Raw genomic sequence first — 12913 nt, forward strand, 5'->3', positions numbered from 1 at the left:
TGCATGGGGTTGCTATGAGTTGGTTCCGACTCGATGGCACCTGACAACAACAACAATAAGGAAGACTAGTTATTACCACTATTTTTCAAATTTATGCACCAACCACTAAAGTCAGTGATGATGAAATTGAAGAATTCTACCAACTTTTTTACTCTTAAACTGATCAAATATGCAGTCAAGATATGCTGATAATTACTGGTGATTGGAATGCAAAGGTTGAAGATAGAAAGTAAGGACCAGTACTTAGAAAATATGGCTTTTGTGATAGAAATAATGCTGGCAACTACAAGATAGAATTTTGCAAGACCAATGACTTCTTTGCAATTAGCTTTTGAAAAATATATAAAAGGTGACTATACAAATTGACTTCACCAGATGGAATATACAGGAATCAAATTGACATCTGTGAGAAGAGACAGTGGCAAAGCTTAATATCATCAGCCAAAACAAAGCCATGGGCAAACTCTGGAACAGACCATCAGTTGTTCATATGCAAATTCAGTCTGAAGCTGAAAATAATTAAAACAAGTCTATGAGAGCCAAAATGGGGCCTTGAATATATCCCACTTGAATTTACACACCACCTCTGGAACAGATTTGATGCATTAAAAACTAAAGACCGAAGACCAGAAGAACTCTGGGATGATATGAAGATCATCACACCGGAAGAAAGCCAAAGTTCATTAAAAAGACAGGAAAGACAGACCAAAATGGATTTCAGAAGAGACTCTCAAACTTACTTGAGTGTCGAGAAAATAAAGTGAATAGAAGAAATGAGGCGGTAAAAGAGCAGCTCAAGAAGACAAAGTATTATAATGAAACTGTACAAAGACTGGGAGTTAGAAAATCAAAAAAGAAGAACATACTCATCATTTCTCAAGCTGAAATAACTGAAGAAAAACTTCGTCTCAACTTGAAATATTGAATGATTCTATGGGCAAACATGGAATGATACAGAAAATGTCAAAAGAAGATGGAAGGAATACACAGAGTCACTGTACCAAGAAGATGTTCAAGCATTTGAAGGGGTGGCATATAATCTAGAATCATTGGTATTGAGGGAAGAAGTCCAAATTGCACTAAGGCATTGGTGAAAACAAGGCTCTAGGAATTGATGCAGTACACATTGAAATATTTCAACAAACTGATACAGCACTGAAGGCTGAAGGTGCTCACTCATCTATGCTAAGAAATCTCGTTGGCAATTGGAAGAAATCCATATTTGTATCCATTACAAAGAGAGGTGGTCCAATGGAATGTAGAAATCATCTAACAATGTCATAAATAGCACAAACAAGTAGAATTTTGAACCGCCAGAAATCCAAATTGTATTCAGAAGAGGACATAAACTAGGAATGTTGTTGCTTTTGCTTACATCATAGAGATTTTGACTGAAAGCAAAGAATAACAGGAAAAAAATGTTTATTTGTGCTTTATAGATACAAAGGCTTTTGACTGTTTGGTCATCATAAGGTATGAATAACATAGAAAGAATGAATATTCCAAAACACTTAATTTTGCTCCTGAGAACCTTTTCTATAGATCAAGAGACAGTCATTCTAACATAACAATGGGATACTAAATGGTTTAAAATCAAGAAAGGTGCTGAGCATGGTTATATTCTTATATCATATGTATTAAATGTGTAGGCTGAGCAAATAAGCCAGGAAACTGAATTATATGAAGAAGAACGGGCATGAATATTGAAGGAAGACTCATTAACAACCTTTAATATGCAGCTAATACAACTTTGCTTGCTGGAAGCAAAGAGTACTTAAGATACTTACTGATAAAATAAATCAAAGGCCACGTTTCAATATGGGTTTGCAGCTCATTGTAAAGAAGACAAAAATCCTCGCAACTGAACAAGTAAAGCTATTGTTGTTAGGTGCCATTGAGTCGGTACTGACTGATAGCAACCTTATGCACAAGAGAACGAAACTGCCTGTTCCTGTGCCAACCTAACAGTCGTTGATGTGATTGAGCCCATTGCTGCAGCCTCTTTGCCAATCCATCTCATTGGTATTCTCCCTCTTTTTTGCTGACCCTCCACTTTACCATGCATGATGCCCTTCTCCAGGGACTGATCCCTCCTGATAAGTAACATCATGATAAATGGAGAAAAGATTGAAGTTGTCGAAGACTTCATTTTGCTTGAGTCCACAATCGAAACTCAATGTAGCAGCTGTCAAAAAATCAAACAACTTAGTTCTCTAGGCATAGCTTCTGCACAAGACATCTTTAAAGTGTTCAAGAGCAAAGATGTCAGTTTGAGGATTAAAGTGTGCCTATTGTAAGCCATGGTATTTTCAGTAACCTTATATGCATGTGAAAGTTGAACAACGAAAGGGAATACCATAGAAGAATCAATGTATTATGTTGTAGTGTTGGAGAAGAATATTGAATGTACCATGGACTGTCAGAAGAACAAACAAATCTATGCTGGGAGAAGTACAGCTCCTTAGAAGCCAGAATGGCCAGACTCTCTTATACTTCAGACATGTTATCAGGAGGGACAAGATACTTGGTAGAGTGAATTGTCTGCAGAAAAGAGGAAGAACCCTAAGGACATGGATTGGCACATTGGCAGTAGCAATGGACTCTAACGTAACAATTGTGAGCATGTTCCAGCACTGGGCAATGTTTATTTCTGTTGTGCCTAAGGGTCACTACACACTGGAAGTGACTCAAGGGCACCCAATAACAACAACAACATGAGTCAGCAGTTTATTTATGGTTTAGTTCAACATCCAAAAGACCCAGTAATCTTTGGAATTTTGGAAAGATGTTGAGCCTGAAGGTAAAATATTGCTAATTGTCATCAGCATATAGATTTAAAGCTCTGGGACTGATAAAAATCTCTGGTTGAAAGAGTATAGTTAGAAGGATTGTACTCTGTATTAATCCATTGTTAAAAGTGGGATAAATGTGGTATTGCGGGAGTTCCTGCTCTCCGCGGGGGTCGTGGGACACAAGCGAATATGTGGAATCTTCAGGTGAAGAAATGAATGAATACAATCGAAAGGCTTTTCAACTTGCTGTGCTGTCTGGCTATGCTCTCCAGCTTCTGCCCTAGCTTCTGCTTTCTGCCCTTTGCTGTCTGCCCTCTGCTCTCTGCTGTCTGCCCTCTGCTTTCTCCCTCCTGATCTCTGCTGCTTCTGCCACTTCTACTTCCTTCTGCCTCTACTGCCTTCTGCCTCTTTCTGCCTCTACTCCTGCTGTCTCCTGCCTTTGCTCTCTCTCCTTTCTCTCTCTTTCTCTTTCTTCCTCTCTCTGCCTCCTTCTGCCTCTACTCCTGCTCTCCATTTCTGCTCTCTCTCCTTTCTCTGCCAGCCCAGCTCAGCAAGTCTTTATTTTTGTACTTCTTACCCCACAGTACATGCATTGACACTTTTATCATTTCTTCAATTATTACACAGTCACAACATTCTTGCACCTAGTTATTAGACATCCTTGACAAAAATACTTCTGTGATGTTCAGACAGACTGACCTTTATCTCCTTTCCCAGTATGTGGTAAACTGTTTCTTTTGTTTCCACTAAAAGATTAAGCCAAACCTTCTACCCTACATAATGTACTATTATTTTCAATAATAAAATATTCATTAAATCACTTGGAAGCTATGTGGTATAAAGCCCAACCTGGCTACTTGCTGCAAGAAGTGTAGACTATAAAGTCAAAACTATCCTTCACTTAAGTTCATTATTGTCTGCTTATTTACGCAGGTGCTTGTATGTAGGGGTTTGTGAATTCTAGCTAGTAACTGATTGTGGTGAGGTTTATGGGGGTAGGTCAGCTTGACTTTAATATGTTTTTGTGGCCTCACAAATGCATTTATTTAGGTTTTCTATGAGAAGGAGTAATTTGCACAATTTCTCTTTGTATTGAATCCACCAAGGCTGAAAGCAATTGCTGCTAAGCTAGTTTTCCCTAAGGTTTGTCAAATTCATAGTGAAAGCTGAGAATATTGCCATATTATATATTTTTACAAGTAAATTCCAAGTTAACTTTAAGGGAAGATAGGGGTCAGCTTTTGAGAGTCATTTGCCATGCATAATGTCTCTCCCCTCAGTGCGGCTTTGCCAAGCACCGAGAGTTAAGCGCTCCCCGCATGGTATAATGGGAGCCGTATGAAGGAAACATTTCAAGAATGAGGAGTGATCACCAGGATCAAATGCTTTTGATGGATCAAGTACGATAATGCTTGAGAATTCACCACTGTTTTTGACAATGTACAGTACATTTGTGACCTGGAGTATTGCAGTCATGAGTGTTTATAAAAAATTAGCATGTATAAACCAGTATTTCAATTTGTTTCTTAAGTTTCATCCCTCCAACCTTTACATTAATTTTTAAGAATCTACAGATTCTTGGAACCTTTCGTGTGGTTAAAATCACTCGTTCACATCTTTAGATACAAAATGCATATTCCCTGAAACAATTGCTAAGCATTCACTATGTTTTACTCTGCACCAATTGAGTTTGTACTAATACTTATTCCTAGGTAATACTGGCAATTTTTTTTAATTCAGTTTTTTGATAACTCAGTGACACACAACAGTAACAATTTATAATAACGTAAAATCTTAAAGTACCTCAAATCCTAAAATACTTCTAGTTGAAAGGGATTTTTGAAATTATTTAGTTTCATGTCAACTAATTATTATCTATTATGATTGTAATCTCATTTCCCCCCCTTTTTAACTCTTTTGTGATATGAGTAAAAGTTTACAGTGCAAAATGGTTTTCCATTCAACAATTTCTATGCATTTTATTTCATAACATTGATTGCAATCTCCATAGTGTAATAGCACTCTTCCCATTCCGTGTTTGATTTCATCACTCTTCTCTTCTGTCCTTTCATCTTCTGAGCTTTATTCCTGGGCAAATGCTGCCCTTTGATCTCACATGGTTGATTGTTTTAAAGAGTATGTACTTCCCTAAAGTTATTGTTTACCCTATATGCCTGCCTGTTGTTTGGCTGATAGTTGAGCTAAGTCAGTGAGTTCAGTTTTTGGCTTAAAGGATAATAACAATAATTACTTTTTAATGAATTTGTTTAGTAAAGATAGTATCTTTTTTTAAAAAAACAGAAATATGTTGGTGAAGTATTTAACATCGTAAGTCAACAATCGACAGCCAGACCAGGATGCATTATTGCATTAGATCCCATTACCAAACTGGTAAGTATTACTGTTCTGACTCTCTTATTCACCCTAGTATTATGCTGTAGGATAAGCACTGGACCGCTATCTGCAGGGATGGTGGTTCAAATCTACCAGAAACCCTATACAGAGTCTCTTTGAATTGGAACTGACTCAACAGTACTTAACAGCAACAAAAACAGTTGCCATTGAGTTGATTTCCAACTCAGGGCAACCCATGTGTGTCAGAATAGACCTGTGGTCCATGGAATTTTCAGTGGCTAGTTTTTCAGAAGTAGATTTTTCAAACCTTTCTTCTGATGTACCTCTGAGTGGATTCAAACTGCCTACTGTTTGGTTAGTAGCTAAGTATGTTAGTTTGTTTGCACCATACTAAGACTCTATGTTGTTGTTAAGTGCTGTTAAGTCAGCCACCTGTATAGGATTTTCCGAGGCTATAATTCTTTGCAGGAGCAGAAACCCTTTCTTCCATGATTGTGAGCTCGAACTTATAACCTTGTGGTTAGCAGTCAAGTGTATTCTGTATAGCCACAATGCCCAATCATTTTATAATATTAGGTAAATATCATATATGTCAATTTATGTTGGTATTTATTTGCATTCAGCATGGCAGAAAAACACAACTGCTTCATGTTTTTCAAGAAGATTTCATTTTGAATAACCTTGAGAAGAAATGTTTGGGAAAGGACAGCATTTTATCTGATGCAGGTAAAAAAAAGAAATTTTTTTAATTTAATGAGAGGCTGCTGAATATATTAACCAGTTAATGAAGATGAATTGATGCAGTATTTTTACGTTGTCTGTTGGATTAATATACTGAGTGCTTTTTGCATGAATGGGGTACTGTATAAATCATGTTAGATTATAAATACATCTGGCCTATTGTTGTTATTAATGCTGTGGAGTCAATTTTGACTCATAGCAACCCTATATCGAGTTTCTATGGCTATACATTTTTGCAGGCACAGAAATCCAGAATGACTGGTTGGCGTGAACCTCCAACCTTGAGGTTCATAGTCCAGTGCTTGTCGTATAGAGCCACTGTGCACCTCTCTGACCTACTGAAAGCCTATAATAACAAACAGTGGCTTAAAACTCTTAAGGTATAAGGCCTTTAATTTAAAGATCAATTGCCTTAATTAACACTTTCATTATAATAATAAAATAGTTGTAAATTCCTACTAAAATCCTCCATCTGATACTAATTTTTACCTTGCAAAAGAGAAAAAAAAAGCTGAGGAAAATGAAACCAAAAACTCCTGTTCATCATTTTCATTTACAGAGTCAAACAAACTCAAAAATGGTCTTCCAAAACTTAGAAAGCAACCATGTAGTATGTGCCTGCTCATTAAAAAGTCAGTTTATCTGGTCTCAAATAATATTAATATCTGTATTTTTGTTCAGTTTTTTCTTAGCATATTGTTTCTTTTACCCTTTCCATTTTCTTTTCCCTTGGGAAATACACCCTAGAATTCTGTGCTTTTATGGTAAAAGCTTAATTTCTTTCCATTGCTTTTACTCAGTCTTGTATCATTTTCCCTGAGAATTTAAAATTGTGCAAATATACTATATTGATTCGTTCTCATAACTTCTGAGCATAGTGAAGGAAAATTGCTAAGGATGAGAAATGTTTATATCTAAGGAAAGGATTATTTCTATAAAAACATGTTTTCTGTATTTCCTTTTATATTTAAAATAGTAGTTAAAATGATAGTTTACCATTTCTCTTTAAGATCTTTTAAAGAAATTATTTTCTTATAGTTAAGAGCTTTGCTATGATTTTCATTTTTCATAGTACTTACTCTTCTACTATTTTTCAGTTTCTACGGTTGTTGTTTTTTTTCCTTTTTAGGACTATTCTGGCTTTTTACTTAAAATATTCAGGGAATCATTACTAATGTTTACTCAAAACTATTATCTTCATTGTTGTTGTTAGGTGCCATCAAGTCAGTACTGACTCATAGTGATTTTATGCACAGCAGAACAAAACACTGCCTTATCCTGGGTCAACCTCACTATTGTTGCCACACTTCAGCCCATTGATGCTGCCACTTGGCCATTCCATATTGTTGGGGATCTCACTGGTGGGGCTCTTCTCTTCTTTTTCACTGACCCTGTAATCTACTAAGCATGATGTCCTTCTACAGGGACTGCTCTCTCATGATAATCAGTCCAAAGAATGAGAATCAAACTCGTGCCATCCTGGCTTCTAATGAGCATTTTGGCTGTACTTGTTCCAACACAGATTTATTTGTGCTTCTGGTATTCCATGGTACTGTTAACATTCTTCTCTAACACAGTTACTCAAATGCATCAAGTCTTCTGTGATCTTCCTTGTTCATTGTCCAACTTCCAGGTGTCCAACTTAAAGCTATTGAAAATATCTCTAAACTGATATCTTTGCTCTTCAACACTTCAACACATAAGAGAGAGCTTATGCAGCAGGTTTACCTAATGCAGTAGGTCATTTGATTTCTTGACTGCTGCTTCCATGAATGTTGATTGTGGATCCAAGCAAATTATTTTAATAGTATTCAATGATTTCCGCATTTCATTGGGTCACCTCTCTTTGGACTAGGCGCAAGTAATGGATCTCTTCCACTCAAATGACCAAGTAGCTGTATTGCAAATTTCTTGGCATAGATGAGTGAGTGCCTCCAGTATAGCATCAGTTTATTGAAAGATTACAATTTGTATTCTGTCAGTTCCTGGAGTTTTATTTTTCACCAAAAGCCTTCAGTATAGTTTGAAATCTTACCTCATTGTCACTGGTTCTTGATCATATGCTACCTCTTGAAATGGTTCAACATAGACCATTTCTTTTTGGTACAGTGTCTCTGTGTATTCTTTCCATTTTCTTTTGATCCTTTCTGCATCTTTCAGTATTTTGCCTATAGAATCCTTCAATATTGCAAGTTGAAGCTTGAATTTTTTTCTTCACTTCTTTCAGCTTGAGAATTCCTGAGCATGTTGTTCCCTTTAGGTTTTCTGGCTCTTATTGTTGTTAAGTGCGGTTGAATCGGTTCCAATCCAAAGTGACCGTGTGTACAGTTTCTGAGGAGCAGCTGCTGAGCTTGAACCCTTTGCAGTCCAGAGTATTTAACTCACAGCACCACACCAAGAGTATATTTCTGTGTATATTTCTGACTTTTGTTGTTGTTGTTAAAGTGCCGTCAAGTGTGTTCCAACCCATAGCGACCCTGTATAGGGTTTTTCAGGAGCAGCTGGTGAGCTTGAACTGCCGACCTTGCAGTTCAGATGGCTTTGCAGTCTGGCACATTAACCCACAGCGCCACACCAGGACTCCTCTTCTGACTTTACGTCAGTGTAGATTTCATTATAATATTTGATTTTGTCTTCTCAAGCTGCCCTTTGAAATTTTCTGTTCAGCTAATTTCTTCCATTTGCATTACCTTGTCTGTTCTCAAGAGCAAGTTTCACATAGTCAACAAAGACAATGTTCTACCTCCTACTTTGATGAGTAGCATCTGGCATATTAAAAGCTTACCAGTGGCCATCTAAGGTGCAACTATTAGTCTCTCCACGTGTGGAGGAAAGAAGAGTGATGACAATTGAAGATGCTGCAATCAGTTAGTCCAGTAGACTAAGGAAACATAGTAAACATCAGTGTCCATGACTCTGAGACCAGAAGAACTGATTGGTTCCCGTCTACCACCAATAACTGTTTTGAAAGGCATCACATTAGAAGGTCCCAGATAGAGTGAAGAAAATGTAGGACAAAAACTCAAAATTATAAATATAACACTGGGCTTTCTGGTCAGAAAAAGAAAGGAGGAACCCAAGACTATGGCCCTTGACCATCTTTAAGGTATGGAAAGGAAGTCACCCCCATGGCCCAATTTTCAACCAAATAGTAGAGAGGTATATAAGAGGGAAAGCTATGCTAAGGTTTGTTCACCATGGAATGGTCAATCATTCAAGGCCAGCAGGGCAACATTTACCTAATGGCACATTGAGAAGGGATGGGAAGAAAGGTAGAATGAAAATAGGAACCCCATAGGAAGGAAGTGGGATAATTGTTGCATGGCAGGATTATAATCATTGAGGTGAAACAAAGTATATGATTTGTTGAATGTAAAACTGATACTCCTATCTGTAAACCTTCACTCAATTCTGAATAAAAAGTTTTTTAAAAAAAGAGAAGTTTAGAGTCTGTTCTGACATTTGTTCATCTTGGTTCTTTCTTTACTTCCAGTCTTTTTAATGACCTTTTGTTTTGTTGTATGATGTTCTTGATATCCCAAAAGTCTTTCGGTCTTTGTTCATTAGTTTCTAATGCATCAAATCTGTTCTTGAGATGGTATCTAAATTTAGGTGGTATATGCAAAAGATAATTTTTTGGCTCTTAGGGACTTGTTTTAATTTTCTTCAGCTTCAGCATGAACTTGCATGTGAGCATTTGATAGTCTCTCCACAGTGTGCCCCTGGCCTTGTTTTGGCTGATGATATTGAGCTTTTCCAATGTCTCTTTCTGTAGATTGCACTTGATCCTGTGTATACCATCTGGTGAGGTCCATATGTATAGTTGTCTTTTGTGTTATTTAAAGAAGGTATTTGCAACAAATAAGTCATTGGCCTTGCAGAATTGTGTCATGTGATCTCCAACATCGTTTCTATCACCAAGGCCATATTTTCCAACTCCCAAACCTTCCTCTTTGTTTCTAACCTTTGTATCCCAGTCTCCAGTAATTATCAATATATATTGATTGCATATTTGATCAATTTCAGACAGAAGATGTTGATAGAATTCTTCAATTTCATCATGTCTGGTTTGAGTGGTTGATTTATAATTTGAATAGTAATTGTAACTAACTGGTCTTTCTTGTATATGTGTGGATATTATCATTTCCTAGACTGCATTGTGCTTCAGGAAAGATCTTGAATTTTTATTTTTGACAATGAATGTGGCATCACTTCTCTTGACTTTCTTGTTTCCGGCATAGTAAACTATATGATTTTAAGTTTCGAAATGGCCAATACCAGTCCATTTCAGCTCACTAACGATTTGGTGTCTAGGTGTGGCAGGAGTCCTGGTGTGTTGCTCTATAGGATAAGCACTGGACCACAGGGTCAATTTGAACCACAAGGTGGAAGTTCAAACCTACCAGTAACTTCTCGGAAACCCTATCTATACAAGGTCACTGTGAGCCGGAACCAACTTGATGGCACTTAGCAGCAACAGTGCTTAGGATATTGATCTTTATGTATTCCATTCATTTTTAACACCTTCCAATTTTCCTTGATTCAGCCTTCCAATTATCAGTGGATGTTTGTAGCTGTTTGTCCTCATTTTTAGTTGTGCCCTTTCAACAAATGACGCTCCAGAAAACTGTACTGCATTTGCATCATCATTGTCTACTCTGGTTTGAAGAGGCAACTCTTTCTTAGTCATATTTGTGTGCCTTCCAACCTGAGGTTTTTTTTTCCAGCACTATATTTCATAATGTTTTCATCTTGTGGTACTATATCTGACGATGTGTTTTCTCATTAAATTGTCAGTGACTAAACATTCAGAAGTAGTCCACTTCTCTTACTTCCTAGTCTGTCTTAGTCTGGAATCTTCACTGAACCTTGTCCACCATGAGTGACCCTGTTGGTATTTAAAATACCAGTGGCATAGCTTCCCACATCATAGCAACATTCAAGCTACTTCAGTACGACAATCTGACATGCAAGTGATGGAGCCTTGTGACTGACTCATTCCATTATGGCATTTGATTTACTTGAAAAATTGTTTAGCAGCTTAGTTTTCATGATGGTAGTTGACCTAAAGCATATATCACATAGTTCCTATCTACTTATAAATTTCCCATTTAATTTGATCCATTGTGAGAGTCTTTTTGTTTGTTTGTTTTTAATGTTTTATTGTGTATTGTGTGATAGTCTACATGGGGGAACATTAGTTTTACATTCATTCCATCATACATCGTCTCATTGCCATAGTTACCATCCCGTCCATGCATCATCGTCCAACCAAAGGGTATACCCTCCCTTCACGGTCCTCAGCACACAGCCACTCTCCCTCTCTGGATCCCTAGTCCCCAGCCACTCCATCTCTTCGCGTCATCCTCTCTCTTCACGTCATCCTCTGTGTCTCAGTTTCTGTCTTCACTGCTCCTCTGGGTGGCGTCCCACTCTCCGCTCTTCTCCATTGATGGTCCCAGGGCCCTGCGATCCTAGACTGAAAGGTTAATCACTCCCCTCCTTGCTATAAAATGTCCACCTTTACATTTCCAGTCCTCACAATCAGTCCTGGTGACAATCATTCACCCTTGCATCCCAAGGGACCCATCCGGATTTCTTTTCATCTGCCCCTCCCCAACAGGTCGGACACTACTCACTGGAGACTCCACCATCCTCCCCGCCCTGTGGATCTAAGTTCCCTCTTGAAAGCTTGTAAGCCAGTCACTTCTTACCTTTGTATCCCTTCTCCCATTTTTGGTTAGTCAATGTTCAAGTTGCCCATCCCTATCTACTCTTTGTGCGGAGGGGGTGGGAATAATTCTTGGAGCAGGGATTTGTTTCCTTTTATGAGCTACTGCATTTATACATGGCTGTCCAGTTTATCAGAGTGTATCAGATGACACTTTTCTTCTTCTTTCTTCTTCGGTTGGAGCCATGGCAAGTGGGTATCATGTGCAGGTGTGGGTGTTCCTGCGTCTGTCTGCCATCTAATTATCAGTTGGTCTCTTCAGTCTCCTCTCTAGTCCTCTGTGGATGTGTCAATGACTCTGAGCCCATGAGTCCCCAGGTCTTGCCTCACTGCTGGCCGACCAGGTTTCTACCTGGGCTTACCATAGTCTGCTAAACGATGCAGGGCTTAGCTCGCTGCTTCTTTGATGTTCTTCGGTCACTTCTCTTTATGGGTGACGTGTGTGGTCGCCAATCAGAACGCGTTTTCCCATTGTGTCTTAGTCTTGGAGGAGGATTTGCACTGAGAGGACCCGATCACTTGCCTTGATATCTCCTGGGCAGACAGCTTGCCTGTTCTTGTGGTAACAGTCGGACTGCCCTTGTTGTTTTGTATTTTTCCTGTAGGTCCTTCTTTCAAGAAGTGTCTTCTAGTTTTTTAGCTGCTCCAGTATGGGCTGCTTGTCCTTTCAAGAGGAAAGTTTCCCTTCTCTGATGGTCTGGATGTGGTTCAGGCTTCCTTCTATCATTTTATGTAATGCAGAGGCTCCTCATGAGACCTCCTTCACTAGATACATTATAGCCCCATTTTAGGTATTCAAATTAGTTATAGGCAGAAGACTGACTTACAAGCTTTCTACGGTGATATTTCTGGTTATTCCTTTCACTCTCCCTTCAGTGACTGTTTTATATTATAATGCATGGAAAACCAAGGTTCAAAAGTCAGCCAAGTATCTCAACATTATTCCCCACTTTTCCCCATTCCAACCCTGTCCCAGTCTCTGGATCCCAGAGCCCTGTTGTCCAAGGCTGTGCCTACATCCATTTTTACTTCTGTCCCATTTAGCTCATTCGTACCTGCCTCATTGTTCTCCCGTCTGCCTTGTTCTTCCATTCCCCTCTCCCTACTTATATATTGCCCTCCTCCCCAATACCCAAATTATCCTATGTCTATTCCCTGCCCTGTGCTCTGCCCCCCCCGCCCCCCGAGCTTATTCCTACCCCTACGTCCTAGCGAGCTGCTAGGAATCCACTTTAGTGGATTAGTATGGGTTCTTTTTCTTAGTCTTTTACAGTAGTGGTCCTATGCAGTATTT

General features: G+C 38.5%; 1 protein-coding gene across 1 annotated transcript in view; it reads left to right on the top strand.

Annotated features, from left to right (window-relative positions):
- DMXL1 (Dmx-like 1) overlaps positions 1-12913 on the top strand; it is a 280448-nt gene that overhangs the window by 148979 nt on the left and 118556 nt on the right. Inside the window, exons 14-15 of the mRNA XM_006873194.1 lie at positions 5094-5183; positions 5771-5873. Of these exons, the coding sequence (XP_006873256.1) occupies positions 5094-5183; positions 5771-5873 (193 nt within the window). The remainder of the gene's footprint in view (positions 1-5093; positions 5184-5770; positions 5874-12913) is intronic.

Source organism: Chrysochloris asiatica, unplaced genomic scaffold (assembly GCF_000296735.1).
Source record: "Chrysochloris asiatica unplaced genomic scaffold, ChrAsi1.0 scaffold00228, whole genome shotgun sequence".
In the NCBI taxonomy this organism is placed as follows: domain Eukaryota; kingdom Metazoa; phylum Chordata; class Mammalia; order Afrosoricida; family Chrysochloridae; genus Chrysochloris; species Chrysochloris asiatica.